The sequence below is a fragment of the Triplophysa dalaica genome, chromosome 20 (genome assembly GCF_015846415.1).
Source record: "Triplophysa dalaica isolate WHDGS20190420 chromosome 20, ASM1584641v1, whole genome shotgun sequence".
Taxonomy (NCBI): domain Eukaryota; kingdom Metazoa; phylum Chordata; class Actinopteri; order Cypriniformes; family Nemacheilidae; genus Triplophysa; species Triplophysa dalaica.
The window spans coordinates 16,380,724-16,398,357 of NC_079561.1; the positions used below are offsets into that span (position 1 = coordinate 16,380,724).

Genomic DNA, 17,634 nt, shown 5'->3' on the forward strand with positions numbered 1-17,634 from the left:
ATAAAATATGTTTACCAAAGAATGAATATTTATTCGGTTGACTCACCTGATTACCAGCTCACCCAGGGGGGCTTCATGAGAGGGTGGGTGTGTCATGTGATGTTTTTGCCTGAATCTGGGCTGCGTTCACCCCCGACCAAATGTTGCAAAACGTTTTTAAATGTAAACTGTGGTGCGATTGAACACACTGTTGTGATGACCCAAGAGTAGAAGTATGGGTACCGAGATGGCCATTCTTTGTGTTCTTTTTGAAGAATTTTTGTAGCCTGAAGAAATGTAAATACGTATTGAATACTGCCAAATAAATCTCTTCTAATGTCTTCAATTGTTGCTTATACCGAGCTGCAGCAGACACATTTGAACGACTTTACTTGGACCCATTGTGCGACCTGTCTCTTTAATACATCGTGGGTTATACACATGTTGCTGCTGTTTGGGCTGACATTCTTGACAAACTCGCCAAACAAGAGAAAACGCATCTCAAACCCTGTTGCAAACCGTTTCCAGGAAACATGTCGTTCAACCCTAAACTGCAGCAAAACTTTGCGCCCCGGTTTGAGCTTGAACATGCCCCTGGACTCTGGATCTAACTAGTAGGCTATGTAACCTAAATATTGGTACATTAAATTCATTCTTGTAAGTTTTGTTGATGTGTATATTGGTTGATTGCAAATGTCTGAATGTTCTTAAATGTTTTGTAAATCCGAATGTTTGGATTACTGAAACAGGATTTTGGCTTGTTTTAAATGAGGTAATGTTAATAGATAGAATATGTTCAAGCAATTTTTTGCTCTTATTGTTGACTTTGTGTTGTCAAGTGCACATGAAATTCGGAACCTAAAACATATTCTTTTATATTCAATGTGTTATGTTATGCTTTGATTTATGTTTTAATTACGTTTTTTTTTTTAAACAATTTGTTGATTTTATTGTAATAAAATAAAGTGATCATATTTGATAAAATAATATGAAAATCAAGACTAAAATCAGAGGCGCTTCATGTTATACAATCACATTTTATTGGTGATACATTTCATTGCAGATGTAGCCCTGTAACAGTATAGGGAAGTGCAACATAGACAACATTCAAAAGTCTAAGGTCCGTCAATCAAAATAAGAAATGATATATTAATATATCAGTTTCACTGCCACAGTAGGAGGCGTTTGTGCTATTCTCATGCAAAGCCATTAGAAAAGCCCTGAAACACATACAGTATAAGAGGCAGGCCTGAAAAAATTCACATTACTTGGGTGACACTAGTTGACTGGCATCTTTTTGCTCTATTTGGCACAAACCTGTCCAGCTTAAAGCAGAGACAACCACATTTAAAAGTGCTACGAATATAGATAAACAGTTTTTATTTCTCTGACATAAACTAGCTCCTTGATATAAAAAATAAGCTTTTTACTTCAGGCTAATGCAGGCAGCCATATTAAAAACTACGATATGCAACATGAAAAACTGGTTTTAAAAAGTAGGTCTTTCCTCTCTCACTATAAAAAAACTTTGCTCGGTCCATCATCTTTATGCAAAGAGCAAACAAAAAACATATCCAAGAGATCACAATTAGGATGCTTAAAGTGAAACGTTTCATTGTGCACAAAAGATACAGAGAAACCGCTTGGTCTCATGGCAAAATAAAGAACAAAAATTTGCCCTTTTGATATCAATGCATTCCTCTGACAACATAAACGGAACCTTGACCACCACAGACCAATTCCACATGTATTATACAACACACGCTAGGACTTGTATGTCCAGTGTAAGCTCTCACTTTATAAGAGGGATAGAAAACATGCCCTTAAAGAGAGAAAACATCCTCCATCTGGACGACTGCAGCAGGACCTCTCCTCACCCACTGCCACACTGTGAAATCCAACCCATCCTAAGTGGAACCTCAAAGTGCATCTGATGCAGAACGCATGTAACACATTTTAGCCGCTTTACCAAGGTCCATTAGCATTACACACCCGCTGAAGACTTTTCTGCTGTGTTATTCAGGACATCATCAATTTGGTCGTCTTCTATGACAACTGCAAAGAAGACAAATTGAGAAATAAAATATTTGAATGAACGACCACTGTCGATGAAGAATTGACAAAACCATGGTTTTGATACTGAAAATGGTTAATCGGGCAATGCATATTGATAAAATGATTTGTATAGTGACATGACATGATAAGCATAATGTTACATCATCTTTAAAACAGTATTTTATTGTACGTCAATTATTATAATTTTGCATTTTAGATTTTTAATGGAACAGAAAACACAAACTTTTGCCATAAAATGACAAACCAATGTGATCTCAATTTGTGTTCCAAAGAGGAAAGTCATATGTGTTTTGAATGACATGTAATATATTGACATAACTTTTAGTTTTGGTGTAAACTTGGCTATAAATAAAAGTCAAAGTCGGTGTCCATGTTATCTGTGATCTTCTCTTAACTACAGCACAGCAATACTATTATATGACAACGTGCAGGCAAGTAAGTGCAAACGCATCAGAGTGACATCATCACGTGATGCTACATTTGCATATTTAAAGGCATCACTTTCTTATAACTGACAAATGCTTGAAACAAAGCATCAGTGAGTGCAATTAATAATGGTTACTTTGTATATGAAATGATTTTGATATAAATCGTTTAATAAACACGGTTTATATGATATTTAACGTTTGCGACAATGCGTCATTGTATATATATAAATGAATAACAGTCTCACCTCTCTTACTCCGTCCGATCTGTCCGAGTTTTGGAGGTCGTTTGTTCGGCGTGGACCCATAGAAGTTGTTGGTGTTGTTCTGCAGACGACAGGTGAGTGATATTTCTTCCTCGTCTCCATTGTCACCATAATGGGTGATGTTGTCATCATAAGGCAACACCTCCGACATGACCGCGATAATCGATAACTGTATAGTAAAAACAATCGATAACGGAACAAGGGGGATCGGACCCGTAACAAAACAGCCACGATCCAATGCAGGTTTTTTTTACCTATATGAAGTCACTTTCACTTTTCCAGTCGTCTTTGCAAACGAAGGATGGACGGACACAAAACGCCAAGGAAAAACTGATGCACATGCAAAACAAGAGCGCAATGCAAAAACACAGTCCGATCTCTGGCACAGACGTCACTCAGAATGGTGCATCCACAAGCTCCCCCTCCTATCCACCCCTGTCACTTTTGTTGTCTTAAACATCGGGTGTTGTGGCGTAGTAGTTAAAGATATGGGTTAAAAGCATACAGGTTCGAACCCCAGAAGGGTTGGTTGATGCTTTGAGGAAGACACCTAAACTTCCCTAAACATTTGCAAATGGGTGGTGTGTTTGAAACTCTGGGCGACAAACTCAAAAGTATAATTTAAATAACTAATGATGTGATTCATTAACAATCTTATGCCCTTAAACAAAACATCCAAAAAACGGCGGGCGTGGCTAAGCAAGGAGTAAATCGCTTCGGAGCATGGCTTAAATAAAAGCTTCTGCTAAATGAATAAATAGTTATTTTCAACTGCTGCCTGTTATTATTGTATGGGACTTATTCGTTTCACAATCTGATGTTTTTAGTTTTATTTGTGCTGTTAGGGGTTTATAGCATATCTTAAAAGCTCTACATCATAGTGTTACTATTCTTAGTATGTCATCTATGTACATTTCATAATTTAGCGTTATTTAGATCATATTTATAATTTATACAACTAGATTGGGTCTGAGCACCGAGTAACGGCTTCGTACCCTTATAAAACTAAGCTGTGATGGTAAATAGACATGCATTTACTGCCATCTTCTGGTCAGGTCAGAAATTAGCATTTGTGCACAAGTAATGCAAAAGCAGCCCATTTCAAAATATTTTCAGTTTTTCTGAATTTACTATTTATAGGCCTCTCCTTGAACTGCCACCTTATCGTGGTGGAGGGGTTTGAGTACCCGTATGACCCTAGGAGCTATGTTGTCTGGGGCTATATGCCCCTGGTAGGGTCTCCCAAGGCAAACAGGTCCTAGGCGACGGGTCAGACCAAGAGCGGTTAAAAAAACCCTTATGATGACGACAAATTCGAGGACCGTGACGTCGCCCGGCATGGCGCAGCCTAAGCCCCACCCTGGAGCCAGGCCCGGGGCTCGTATGCCAGCGCCTGGTGGTCGGCCGTCCCCCATGGGGTCCGGCCGGGCTCAGCCGGAAGGAGTGATGTGGGGCCACCCTCCCATGGACCCACCAGCTACAGGAGGGACCGTAAGGGGCCGGTGCAAAGTGGATCGGGTGGTAGTCGAAGGCGGGGGCCTCGACAACCCGATCCCTGGACGCAGAATCTAGCTCTAGGGACATGGAACGTCACCTCTCTGATGGGGAAGGAGCCGGAGATTGTGCGTGAGGTTCAGAGATTCCGACTAAAGATAGTCGGGATCACCTCTAGGCACAGCTTGGGCTCTGGAACCACACTCCTCGAGGGAGGATGGACTCTTCACCACTCTGGAGTTGCCCAGGGTGAGAGGCGGCGGGCTGGTGTGGGTTTGCTTATAGCCCCCCAGCTCAGCCGCCATGTGTTGGAGTTTACCCCGGTGACCGAGAGGGTCGCTTCCCTGCGCCTTCGGGTCGGGGATAGGTCTCTCACTGTCGTTTGCGCCTATGGGCCAAATGGCACTGTAGAGTACCCGGCCTTCTTGGAGACTCTGGGAGGGGTGCTGGAAAGCGCCCCGACTGGGGACTCCGTCGTTCTGCTGGGGGACTTCAACGCCCACGTGGGCAACGACAGTGACAACTGGAGGGGCGTGATTGGGAGGAACGGCCCCCCTGATCTGTACCCGAGTGGTGTTCTGTTATTGGACTTCTGTTCTAGTTACAGTTTGGCCATAACGAACACCATGTTCAAGCATAAGGGTGTCCATCAGTGCACATGGCACCAGGACACCCTTGGCCGGAGGTCGACGATCGACTTTGTGGTGGTTTATCTGACCTACGGCCGTATGTCTTGGACACTCGGGTGAAGAGAGGGGCGGAGCTGTCAACCGATCACCACCTGGTGGTGAGTTGGATCCGATGGCGGGGGTGGAAGCTGGACAGACTCGGCAGACCCAAATGTACTGTGAGGGTCTGTTGGGAACGTTTGGCCGAATCGCCTGTCAGAGAGATCTTCAACTCCGGCAGAGCTACGACCAGATCCCGAGGGAGTCTGGAGATATTTAGTCCGAGTGGACCATGTTTTCCACCTCCATTGTCAACGTAACCACTCGGAGCTGTGGCTGTAAGGTCTCAGGTGCCTGTCGAGGCGGCAATCCCCGAACCCGGTGGTGGACACCGGAAGTAAGGGATGCCGTCAAGCTGAAGAAGGAGTCCTATTGGGCCTGGCTGGCTTGTGGGACTCCCGAGGCAGCTGACAGGTACCGACAGGCCAAGCGGACTCCAGCCCGGGTGGTTGGGGAGGCAAAAACTCGGGCCTGGGAGGAGTTCGGTGAGGCCATGGAGAAGGACTATCGGTCGGCCTCGAAGAGATTCTGGCAAACTGTCCGGCACCTCAGGAGGGGGAAGCAGTACCCTACCAACGCTGTATACAGTGGAGGGGGGCAGCTGTTGACCTCGACCGGGGATATCATCGGGCGGTGGAAGGAATACTTCGAGGATCTCCTCAATCCCGCCGTCACGTCTTCCATTGAGGAAGCAGAGGCCGAGGGCTCGGAGGCGGACTCGCCCATCACTCAGGCTGAAATCACCGAGGTAGTCAAGAAACTCCTCGGTGGCAGGGCACTGGGGGTGGATGAGATCCGCCCTGAGTACCTCATGTCTCTGGATGTTGTGGGGCTGTCTTGGCTGACACGCCTCTGCAGCATCGCGTGGCGGTCGGGGACAGTGCCCTTGGACTGGCAGACCGGGGTGGTGGTCCCTCTTTTTAAGAAGGGGGACCGGAGGGTGTGCTCCAACTATCGGGGATCACACTTCTCAGCCTCCCCGGGAAAGTCTATGTCAGGTGACTGGAGAGGAGAATCCGGCCGATGGTAGAACCTCGGATTCAGGAGGAACAGTGTGGTTTCCGTCCCGGTCGTGGAACACTGGACCAGCTCTATACCCTCTCCAGGGTGCTGGAGGGTTCATGGGAGTTTGCCCAACCAGTCCACATGTGTTTTGTGGATTTGGAGAAGGCATTCGACCGTGTCCCTCGCGGCATCTGGCCGGGAGTATGGGATTCGGGACCCTTTGCTAAGGGCTATCCGGTTCCTGTACGACCGGAGCAGGAGCTTGGTTCGCATTGCCGGCAGTAAGTCAGACTTGTTCCCGGTTCATGTTGGACTCCGGCAGGGCTGCCCTTTGTCGCCGGTTCTGTTCATAATTTTTATGGACAGAATTTCTAGGCGCAGCCAGGGGCCGGAGGGCGTCGGGTTTGGGGACCACACGATTTCATCTCTGCTCTTTGCGGATGATGTCATCATGCTGGCCCCATCAGACCAGGACCTTCAGCATGCACTGGGACGGTTAGCAGCCGAGTGTGAAGCGGCTGGGATGAGAATCAGCACCTCCAAATCTGAGGCCATGGTTCTCAGTCGGAAAAGGGTGGCTTGCTCACTTCAGGTAGGTGGAGAGTTCCAGCCTCAAATGGAGGAGTTCAAGTATCTGGGGATCTTGTTCACGAGTGAGGGAAGGATGGAACGGGAGATTGACATACGGATCGGTGCAGCTTCTGCAGTAATGCGGTCGTTGTACCGGTCTGTCGTGATGAAGAAGGAGCTGAGCCGCAAGGCGAAGCTCTCGATTTACCGGTCAATCTACGTTCCTACTCTCACCTATGGTCATGAGCTGTGGGTCATGACCGAAAGGACAAGGTCCCAGATACAGGCGGCCGAAATGAGCTTGCTCCGCAGGGTGGCCGGGCGATCCCTTAGAGATCGGGTGAGAAGCTCGGTCACTCGGGAGGAGCTCAGAGTAGATCCGCTGCTCCTCCACATCGAGGGGGGCCAGCTGAGGTGGCTCGGGCATCTTTTCCGGATGCCCCCTGGACACCTTCCCGGGAAGGACTATGTCTCCCGGCTGGCCTTGGAACGCCTCGGTGTCCCCCCGGAAGAGCTGGAGGAAGTGTCTAGGGAGAGGAAAGTCTGGGCATCCCTGCTTAGACTGCTGCCCCCGCAACCCGGCCCCAGATAAGCGGAAGAAAATGGATGGATGGATGGATGGACTATTTATAGGTATGTGTTTAGGTAAAATTATCGTTTTTGATTGATTCTGTGAACTACTATAGTTATCCCAAATGTTTTATTAAAATGTTTCTATTTGTATTTATTTACAGAATTTAGATGCTCTGTATTTTTTCCAGACCTAAAAAAAAACAAGTTTATATTCACTTTGAAGCTATACAACAGTAATATTTGTACATGTATTTATGAAAAGTAAAACAAAATGTATGTGATAACCTCGATTTTGCACAGTGTCCATCTGTCTTCATGCTGTCAGTCTTTCACTTTGCTGGTGGACGACTGTCACTCCTGGGGTTTGATTTTTATATTAAAATTCAACAGACACTGGACTGAAATGGCCACAATACATCTAGCAATTCTGCTTAAATGAACATTTCTTATTTTAAGTAAACACTTAAAGGGGTCATATGACACGGCTAAAATAAATATTATTGTTTGTTTTAGATGTAATGCAAAGTGTCTACACGATTCCAGGTTAAAAAATGCAGTATTTTCAAGGGGTGTAACGATACACTCAGCTAACGATTCGATACATATTTCAATGCTGGGTTCACGAAACGATACACATCTCGATATTTTGCACAAAATAAAAAAATGAAACTGAAATACAAATAACATTTATTTTCAAAATATTAACAATTTACTAACTTTTTTGTTGTACATACAATTTAATAAAGAATTTTAACATTTTAAGGCTTAACTGAAATTAGAATTAAGATCAGTGTCAATTTTGACAGCAAACTTTGATTTAGTTTTAGTCTTTTTACTAAAATGCAATTTAGTTTAAGTCATCCCATTTAATCATAGTCAACTTTTAGTCAACGAAATCTACATTACATTGGTCTACTAAAATCTATCTGAATTAAAGGTACAGTGTGTAGCATTTTGAAGGATTTATTGACCAAAATGTAATATATAATACAAAACTATGTTGTGAGTGGTGAAGAAATACCTTACAAAATGAACCGAAATGTTTATATTACCTTACAATGAGCCATTTTATGTATATACACCGCGGGCACACCCTTACATGTAATTTATGAAATTGCACAGCCATGTTTCTATAGTAGCACTACACGGACAAACTGAGCGCGTTTCGTAAAAGGAAGGATGCTCGGGACTATGTTCTTCTTCTTCGGCTGTGTTTTGCAAAGGCATTTTGCAAAGCCACTACATAGAATGATTAGCAGAAGTAGAGAAAGAACAATAATAACATTTTCTTGTCGTGTTTTTTATTAGAAATAGAAACGGTTCTTTGTTGCAGAAAGAAGTGAAATTTGCGCTAATGGCGGACCACACATACTCTGCACAAGAGCCGACAGAGCATCAATCTTTGTCGTCAAAAAAGAGAAAATACGATGCAGCAAGGCCAAGTCGAGACAAAAAAACGGCAGACAACATGAATAAACATCGCCGTGGTTCTTTTAAAAAAGGAGGGCATGAAGCAGGAAACGGGTTTGCTAAGCGACGCCGAAGTTACTTTACCTTAGAATTAAATTAAACCAGGTCATTACCTTTATTTTTCAGAGAAGTTCAGTAACTACTGGATTGCATTGTCGCAACACAGAGAATATTAGACCATGATCGACACGTCCTCGTTCATTCAGTCTCAATTTGACTCAATTGACTCGTTCGTGAAGGGCGTATTTATTCAGTACGTTTAACCAATGAAACGCTCTGATAGAGCTCACACTCAAACGTCATTGGCTAACGTCTTTGCACAGTCTTTGCTTGAGACGGTAATTAATGAGAAATATCTAATCTTTCAAAAAGGCAAATTATATAAACTGTATTACACTTCTTCAATTATGCAAGCCACAAACTTTTTTATAGCATGTCATGTGTCTTTTGGCTTACTATATGTTGAATATCACGTTATGCAGCAGCTCACGGTAGCGGATAAATTAACATTGGCATATGAACACGTTTGTGCCTGACTTTGTAATGAGTTTCGTGGTGATCGCCTACATCACGCTTCAAGTTCGCTGTTTTACCGGCGATTTTGAAGGAAAGTAAAACCCTCTTTAAAGCATGTGAAGAGACAGATTGTGTCTTGTGCTTCCTCTTCTTCCAGAGACTTCTCTCTCTATCCCATACAACGGGGAAATAACTATTTAACACATCAGCATTTTTATCAGTACGGGGATTTCTAAGTGGGCTATTGACACAAAATTTCCACCAAATGTAGCCATCAAGCCAAATATTGAATTCATACAAAGAAATCAGAACATTTAAGTATACAAGATCAGTCATAATAAATAAATTGAAATGACACAGGGAATAAGTATTGAACACACTTTATTTAATACTTTGTAGAAAAGCCTTTGTTGGTGATTACAGCTTCTAGATGCCTCTTGTATGGAGAGACCAGTCGTCTGCATTGCTCCGGAGTGATTCTGGCCCATTCTTCCACACAAATGGTCTTTAAATCTTGAAGGTTCCTGCGGCCTCTTTTATGAACTTTGATCTTCAGTTCTCTCCATAGATTTTCTATGGGATTTAGGTCAGGTGATTGACTGGGCCATTCAAGCAGCTTGATTTTCTTTCTTTGAAACCACTTCATTGTGTCCTTGGCCTTGTGTTTGGGATCATTGTCTTGCTGAAATGTCCACCCGCTTTTCATTTACAGCTTTCTGGTAGATTTTTATCCAGAATGTCCCAGTACATTTCTCCATTTATCCTGCCGTCAATAATATGAAGTCTGCCAGTACCCCTTTCTGAAAAGCAGCACCAAACCATGATGCTTCCACCCCCAAACTTAACTGTTGGTATGGTGTTCTTGGGGTGGTGAACCATCACAACCCTAGGTTTTTATTTAACACCGTGTCTAAATTAACAAAAAATAAGTCGTCAGCGACTTCAGATTCTGATTATCAGCATAACAGTGATGAATTTATGAACTACTTCACTAGTAAAATCCAAGACATTAGAGAAAAAATTATAACAATGCAACCAGAAGTGAAACCCGCTGAACAAACTAACTACAGCACCCCTAAGGAGAAATTGCAATTATTTTCTACAGTAGATAACTCTCTAAAATCATAAGATCATCCATATCAACAACATGTGTGCTAGACCCTATACTACTGAAAGAAATGCTCCCGGAAATTATAGATCATCCTCTTAGTATTATTAGCTCATCTCTGACATTAGGACATTGCCTAAAGCATTTAAGGTGGCTGTTATAAGGCCCCTTGTCAAAAAAAAAAAAACTCGACCCTGGAGAACTAGGGAATTACAGGCCTATATCGAATCTACTTTTCATATCTAAAGTTCTGGAAAAAGTAGTTTCAAGTCAATTATGCTTCTTCCTCCAAAGAAATGACATTAATGAAGAATTCCAGTCTGGATTTCGAGCATGTCACAGTACAGAGACTGCTTTGATCAGAGTTACAAATGATCTGCTTTTAGCGTCTGACCGTGGCTGTATTTCGTTATTGGTCCTGCTAGACCTTAGTGTTGCATTATAGTAATCTGTCATTTGAGAGCCATGTCGCCAACACCTGTAAAACTGAAAAAAAAATTCATTTTAAGAATATATCTAAACTACGTCATATGCTGTCATTGTCAGATGCAGAGAAATTAATTCATGCATTCATGACATCAAGACTAGATTACTGTAATGGACTTTTAGGTGGTTGCCCTGCAGGCCTATTACAAAAACTGCAACTGGTTCAAAACGCGGCAGCTCGAGTTCTTACACGTACAAAAAGGTATGAGGATATAACTCTGGTTCTGTCAACCTTGCACTGGTTACCTATAAAGCATCGCATTAACTTTAAGATCTTGCTTATTACCTATAAAGCCCTACATTGTCTTGCGCCGCAGTATTTAAATGAACTTCTATTGTATTACAATCCTCCACGTGCATTATGTTCTCAGGCGTCCTGTCAGTTAGTAATACCTAGAATTTCAAAATCAAGTGCAGGTGGTAGGTCCTTTTCTTATCTAGCGCCTAAACTTTGGAATATTCTTCCCTGCACTGTCCGGGAGGCAGACACACTCTGTCAGTTTAAATCTAGACTAAAGACGCATCTTTTTAATCTTACATACAGTACACTTCCATGATATTAATCCTCAGAGGATTTAGGCTGCTTATTTAGATCAACCGGAACCAGGAACACATCCAAGAACAAATGATGTACTTGTTGCATCAAAGAGTGCAGAACAGTACTCTACTCTCAGCCAGTCTTGTCTTTTTGTTTCAAGGTTACCGCAGTATGCAGTTCATGCCCAGACCTGATGGCAGAGCTGAGAATGGGAAGCGATGACCTGACAAGAGCTGAGATGATAGAGCTGGATAAAGGACGCGGCAACTTGACACAATTTTTCTACAACAAATGCTATTAGATTGTTAATGATAATCTTAAATCTATAATTTACCTTATTCGTAAGTTTATTTATTTGTAATTTAGCCTTGTTGTGCAAGCACTGTTGAGTTTTTGCAGAGACAGCAGCTTTTGCCAGAGGGGAACTGGAATCCCCTGGTTGGGCCTGGGTTCTCCTGAGTTTTTTTTTCTCGATTGGAGTTTTGGGTTCCTCGCCACCGCTTGCATATTGTTTTACACTATTTGCCTGGCCGGGGGCTGCTTTAGAATTTAGACATAATTAATATTGCATATAAGAATTTATAGTCCGTTGAATATTTGACCTGTGGTTCTCTCTCCTATGTGTGCTTTCACTGTGCGTGTGTGCGAGTGTGTTTGCGTGTGTGCGTCTATGTCAATGTGTGTAAGTATGTATGCATATTGTGTGCGTGGAGCATTTGTATGGCTGTCTTTTGTTGTTTTCACCTTTTTCTTGTTTTAAAAGGTATATGCCTTTAGTTGTTTTTCTTGTATTCAATGTGTCTCATGTACAGCTGCTTTGTAACAATGAAAATTGTAAAAAGCGCTATATAAATAAAGTTGAGTTGAGTGGTGGGCAGTGCCATTTCTTCTCCAAACATGGTGTGTAGAATGACTGCCAAAAAGTTAAATTTTGCTTTCATCTGACCATACTATAGTCTCCCAATAATCCACAGGCTTCTCCAAATGCTCTTTCACAAACTTTAACCGAGCATAAACATGCTTTTTGTTCAGCAATGGAGTCTTGCATGGTGAGCGTGCATGGATGCCATGGCGGTTCAGTGCATTGCTTATAGTTTTCTTTGAAACAACAGTACCTGTTGATGCAAGGTCTTCCTGAAGTTCTGCCCAAGTGGTTCTTGGCTCTTGGAGAACTCTCCTAATTATTCTTTGGACTACTCGGACAAGGATCTTACGTGGAGCACCTGATCATGGACGGTTTATGGTGAACTGATGCTCTTTCCATTTCCGGATAATGGCCCCACAGTGCTCACAGGAACATTCAGCATTCTGGAAATGCGCCTATAACCATTCCCATCAAAATGCTTTTCAACGGTAAGATTACGAAGATCTACAGAGAGTTCTTTGCTTTTACCCATCATGAAGTCTTTCCTGTGTGCCTCCTAGGTAATGAGAAGCCTTTGTATGCCATCAATTAGGACTAAGGCAACTGATATCAATTAGGACTGATAGGGGGCAGGGTTTCTCTCTCAATACTGACAGATTTCAGGTGATCTACTGGCTTTCTATACCATTTTGCACCTTGTGTACCTTCATGTGTTTAATACTTATTCCCTGTGTCATTACACTTTATTTATTATGACTGATCTTGTATATGTAAATGTTCTGATTTCTTTGTATGAATTCAATATTTGGCTTGATGGTTACATCTGGTGGAAATTTTGTCAATAGCCCACTTAGAAATCCCCTTACTGATAAAAATGCTGACGTGTCAAATATTTATTTTCCCCACTGTATGTGAGATAAGCACACGTGACTCACTGGCACAGAGTAGGTAGCATCTTGACTGCTCAACGAATAGAAATAAACATATCGTAAAATATCCTCATCTAGCCACGATGCACATCGTAACATTTTTGTATCGCGAAATATCGTTACACCCCTAGTATTTTCCACATACCGTGCATGTTTGCACGTGCATCGCCTCTTTGACCCACCATCCGAAAGGCGCAGATTTTTTACAAAGCTCATTGCTCTGGAAAACGAGGTGTGCTCTGATTGGCCAGTTAACCAGTGCGCAGTGATTGGTCGAATACTGTGAGCGTGTGACGTAGATGTAACGCATCTTACCATATTTGGATCATTAGGTTCCACAGAAATTGTACTGACAAGTACCCCCACCTACCAAGCCAACATGGCCACATGACCCTTTTACACTGAATAAATAATCATATCTAAGAACAAACCCACTGCAGACCATCTGATGCTGTTTAATCATTTTAAAGCCACCGTAATGTTGATTGTACAATAATATTAAACCACAAAATAAAATTGCTTCCATTTTATTGATTTTCATAAAATAGACCAAAGTGCAATAAATTTGAGGTTACAAAGGCACAAATGATGATTATATATCCAAAATAACAACAGCAAAGCAACCTCTGTTAAGAAACTGAAATATGAAAACCAACTTGTTTTTAGTGCTCACTGAATTATCACAGATTCAGTTTTTGTGAAATGGAAGTACAGTGCCAGCACACAATAAAATGCCCTTTTACTAATTTCCACGCACACTATGTTTATAATAAGGCCCCTAGCTATTATACAGAGGAACAATCCTGTCTATTTTGGCCCTACATATGGGGCATTTCTTAGGTTCTGGCAGGGCCCTATAGCACTGCTCACAGGTACACACATGACCACACTCTAGAAACACGCACGATCGTTCATTACTCAGACATATGGTGCACGTGTTGGGTGAGATTTCTTCCTCGGCCAGATTGAGCTCTTGTAAACGTCTGTTCTTCCACTTCCTGAACTCATCCAGCAGGCTGCGCTCTTTTCTTCGATCCCTGCGGAGCACGTACTGCCGCCACAGCATGTAGAATAATGTTGCACAGGCGGCCAATCCGAACAGCACCGTCAAGACCCTCCAGAGCCTTAATTGTCTCTCTTGTTTGTTCAGGAGCTCATTGTAGTCCAGACGGCTGAGGAAATAACGCAAGCCCTGCTTGGGAGGTTGAAGACGTACCAGGTTGTTTTCTAGCACAAGCTCCCCCACACCTGTCATGCTGGCACCCAGGCGCAACATCTCCTCCGTCTCCTTGATGCCCTGTGGGCGCTCGCCGCTTATAAAGTGCCCGATGACGTTGGTCAGAGACTGCGTGGAAGGATGGAAGTTCTCATAGGTGGTCTCCAGATCCAATTCGGCCGCATCGAGAGGACGGACCACACGAACGGTCGCAGAAACAGTGTCATCGTGTGGGGTGAGGTCAAAGGGCACAGTGTTAGTGCGTTGGTGGATGACCTTCTCACAATCATTCCTGAAAGATGTGTTGGTACAGTGAAATAAAAAAAATATATTAAAATAATGCCTGGTATATATGTGTATATATGTGATGGACATTGAGAAGATATACCAGAGATGTGTTGTGCGATTCCACACCATCTTCTTCTCTTTCAAGGTCAACCTCTCGATGACGCCTTTGCAGTTGTCCACGAACTGGCTGTTTAAGGTCTCTTTGACAGACCGCACCACACCTAAAGACAAATAAATTAACATTTTATGCAAAAAAAGGACAAATAATATCCCAAACACACCAAATACTATATATATATTAAAGATATTTCTTCAGTTACTTCTACAGTCTATGTTTGTAAGTCATACCTTCAATAACAGCATAAGGAACACACTTTCCAGGAGCTTCATTGAGGATTGTTTTCAGATCTGGATTTAAGCTCATCTTTTTGGCTTCCTGATAAGCAGAACATGTTTTACCTCTGGTTACAGTTTAAGTTAAACTTCATGATTCATTGGATTGTTTTCTTACCCTCAGTCTAACAACATGGTTTGATTTCCTTCTGTATATTGTGTATAAAATGGCAGTCAGAGCTGAACTAGTAGCCAGCATCATGATCTGTGTTGTTGAGGGTCTGCCATTGGCCTCCATCCTTGAATCTACCCAATCTGGAGAATAAATCTAAAATCCAATTTACAATTGTAATAAAAAATCAGTTGTTTACCATTAAAACTATAGATTTATTTATGAAGTGTGTTTTGGGTCTTATTCATATTGGATTTAATAGTGTCCTAATGGTTCAATTCACCAGATGACCAATAGATGTTCTACCAACAGAACCAAACACATTACCAGTACAGAGCCACAAATACCATTATAGTTTCCATTAAACCCTACACAATTCCCATAATATCCAATAAATCCAATTTCTTTGATGGTTTCTGTTGGGGCTTGCTGAGAAAAGTGAACATGAACTTTCTTTTCTTCCAAGTTTTAAGGGGAAAAAAACACACTTCAATGATTACGAATTACAAAATGTCAACACAAGCAAAATACTACTTTAATAGTTTTTTGTATGAAAACAGAAATAATACAATATAAGGCTTCAATTTATCTTTGTTCTTCAATTTAACTTATTGGCAACGTCAAAACAACTACATATTAGCATGTGTGGCTAGCATGTGTCTTGTCTGGGATTTGCGCAAATTCTTTCCTCTCAATATTAAAGAAAGTAATAAAAGTGATAGGTTACGTAACACACGAGCATAAAAATCATTTTATAAACTGAACATTCATGAAGCACAAATAAAGGTAAGTTTACCCTACCTCCACTTCAGCTGTGTTGGTATCCAATGCGCTGTAAAAGTGCCTTCAAAATAAAAGTCCCGTGATTTGACAGCTCGTCCCCTGCCGCTGACGCTGTCGAACCAATTTTCTTGGAGGAGCAAATTCGTGGCCGCAAGAGGGCTCTGATGTTCACACTATTTAAGGAATCTTCCTGACAGTCGAGAAAGTTACCGGGGTTATAAGAAAAAACGTCAGGGATAACTGATTAAAAACCACAGGGCTTAAAGATTGAGTCAGAAGGAGGATTTGGATTTTACTCATTTGTGACGCTTTTTTTTATAACTAAACAAGGGGAACAGTATCAGGTTTCGAAGGGCGGGTTGGGGCGGTCACTTGTCATAAGGTCTAAGATAATGAATTTGGGGGTCCCTCCATCAAAACTAGACTTGCCTAGACTTGCCTACTAAAATCCCCAAATTATTTTTGTCTAATTATCACGCTAAAACAAAGCACTGTTGTTGCAAACGCAAATTAAAATAAAAAAAATCCATGCATGCTAAATGGCGCCACACTGTTTGATGAAAACATGTACAGAGATGTCGCAATGAGACATTGGCGTGTGCGGACCCTTTTATACTAAAACCGTTTTCTTAAACTCAACAGTTACTATAACTTTGATATGCAAGTCTTTCTTTGTGTACGATGTTATGTCACATTGTGAATACGTAACTGGGGAATAAGGGTGGCGGAAAAAATAGGAAAGGGAGCGAAAATATTTTAAATCTTTTGTTCTCCCCAAGAACATAGCGTTCCTTTGCAAATATTTTGCGTTCCCCCCAAAAATGTCTTCCTTCAGAAAACTTTCGCATTCCCCAGAGATTATTTTGCGCTCTGGTCTCTGTTCTTAAACTTGTTGTGCAGAGTACACAGACAACACTCACGGTTCTGTTTCACAACACTCAGTCTCTCTGACTGGCGCACTTTATTTAAACAAACACCTGGATTCAATCAGTCACTGATTGGGTCACATGACCTGGGTCACAAAAATAACAAAACTGAAACGGGTAAAAACAAATACAAATGAGAGCATAATATTTATACATCTTAACACCCCCACTTGCTCTCACATTTCTATTTTATCATTTTGACAAGTATACAAAGTTCATACATCAAACATAAAGGAGTTAAATTTCATTAACTTAAGCTTCGTTGCTGGTTTTGTTAGCACATCTGCAACCATCTCATCTGTTGGACAGTACTCCAGACTAATTCTGCCTCCTCTATTACAGACCTCACAAAATGGTACTTAATGTCCACATGTTTACAACGTTGTCTATACACTGGATTTTTTGCTAAAGCTATGGCACCCTGATTGTCTTCATAGACTCTAGATTCATACCTCAGACCATCAATGTTTTCTAGCAATTGCTGTAGGTATAAACACTCCTGGACAGTCGCAGCCAATGCCATATACTCAGCCTCACAGGTGGACAGTGCAACTGTAGGTTGCCTTTTGGTCTTCCATGAGACCAATGGACCATCTTTGTTTAGGCTAATGCAGTAACCCGTAGTACTTCGTCTATCAGCTACATCAGCTGCCCAATTTGCATCGCTGTATGCATGCATCAAGTTCTCATTAGCACCTTTTCTGTAGCACAGTTCTTTAGTTTGTGTCCCTTTCAAATATCTCAAAACATGTTTTACAGTATTCCACTGCTCTGTGGTTGGGCTCGAAAAATACTGTGACAATTTACTTACTACAAAACTCAGGTCTGGCCTTGTACATGTTGCCAGGTAGATCAAGCTACCTACTGCCTCCCTGTACTTCCTGACAT

At 42.0% G+C, this 17,634-nt stretch overlaps 3 protein-coding genes across 6 annotated transcripts; 1 reads left to right on the forward strand and 2 right to left on the reverse strand.

Moving 5' to 3' along the window:
* Window positions 1–996: 996 nt before the first annotated feature.
* Window positions 997–3,141, reverse strand: camk2n1b (calcium/calmodulin-dependent protein kinase II inhibitor 1b). 2 transcript variants are annotated; one of them, XM_056732541.1, is made up of 3 exons: window positions 3,001–3,141; window positions 2,729–2,915; window positions 997–2,034 (listed from the first exon to the last, which is right to left on the reverse strand). In XM_056732541.1, the coding sequence occupies exons 2-3, from the start codon at window positions 2,895–2,897 to the stop codon at window positions 1,964–1,966; spliced, it is 240 nt and encodes a 79-aa protein (XP_056588519.1). In that variant the 5' UTR covers window positions 2,898–2,915; window positions 3,001–3,141; the 3' UTR covers window positions 997–1,963. The 2 variants fall into 2 exon arrangements, with proteins under 2 accessions (XP_056588519.1, XP_056588518.1); XM_056732540.1 differs by having other exon boundaries at window positions 2,729–3,135.
* LOC130408985 (uncharacterized) lies at window positions 2,404–14,308 on the forward strand. 2 transcript variants are annotated; one of them, XR_008904810.1, is made up of 2 exons: window positions 2,404–2,820; window positions 14,179–14,308. XR_008904810.1 is itself a non-coding variant. In XM_056732537.1 (2 exons), exon 1 carries the CDS (start codon window positions 6,497–6,499, stop codon window positions 7,133–7,135), a length of 639 nt encoding a protein of 212 aa, XP_056588515.1. In that variant the 5' UTR covers window positions 6,433–6,496; the 3' UTR covers window positions 7,136–7,176; window positions 14,179–14,308. The 2 variants fall into 2 exon arrangements, 1 of the variants encoding a protein (XP_056588515.1); XM_056732537.1 differs by lacking the exon at window positions 2,404–2,820 and adding an exon at window positions 6,433–7,176.
* mul1b (mitochondrial E3 ubiquitin protein ligase 1b) lies at window positions 13,540–15,931 on the reverse strand. Of its 2 annotated transcripts, XM_056732528.1 has the most exons (5): window positions 15,839–15,931; window positions 15,044–15,193; window positions 14,881–14,968; window positions 14,633–14,753; window positions 13,540–14,536 (listed from the first exon to the last, which is right to left on the reverse strand). In XM_056732528.1, exons 2-5 carry the CDS (start codon window positions 15,161–15,163, stop codon window positions 13,807–13,809), a joined length of 1,059 nt encoding a protein of 352 aa, XP_056588506.1. In that variant the 5' UTR covers window positions 15,164–15,193; window positions 15,839–15,931; the 3' UTR covers window positions 13,540–13,806. The 2 variants fall into 2 exon arrangements, with proteins under 2 accessions (XP_056588506.1, XP_056588505.1); XM_056732527.1 differs by lacking the exon at window positions 15,839–15,931 and having other exon boundaries at window positions 15,044–15,832.
* Between the last annotated feature and the right edge of the window lie 1,703 nt (window positions 15,932–17,634).

Excerpts from the sequence above, each read along its gene's own strand:
- camk2n1b (XM_056732541.1), bottom strand. The coding sequence starts at position 2,897 with ATGTCGGAGGTGTTGCCTTATGATGACAACATCACCCATTATGGTGAC. Across the intron at positions 2,035-2,728 it reads GATCGGACGGAGTAAGAGAG|TTGTCATAGAAGACGACCAA; the intron begins GTGAGACTGTTA and ends TCTTCTTTGCAG.
- LOC130408985 (XM_056732537.1), top strand. The coding sequence starts at position 6,497 with ATGAGAATCAGCACCTCCAAATCTGAGGCCATGGTTCTCAGTCGGAAA.
- mul1b (XM_056732528.1), bottom strand. The coding sequence starts at position 15,163 with ATGGAGGCCAATGGCAGACCCTCAACAACACAGATCATGATGCTGGCT. Across the intron at positions 14,754-14,880 it reads TCCTTATGCTGTTATTGAAG|GTGTGGTGCGGTCTGTCAAA; the intron begins GTATGACTTACA and ends ATTTGTCTTTAG. Across the intron at positions 14,537-14,632 it reads AATCGCACAACACATCTCTG|GAATGATTGTGAGAAGGTCA; the intron begins GTATATCTTCTC and ends CACATCTTTCAG.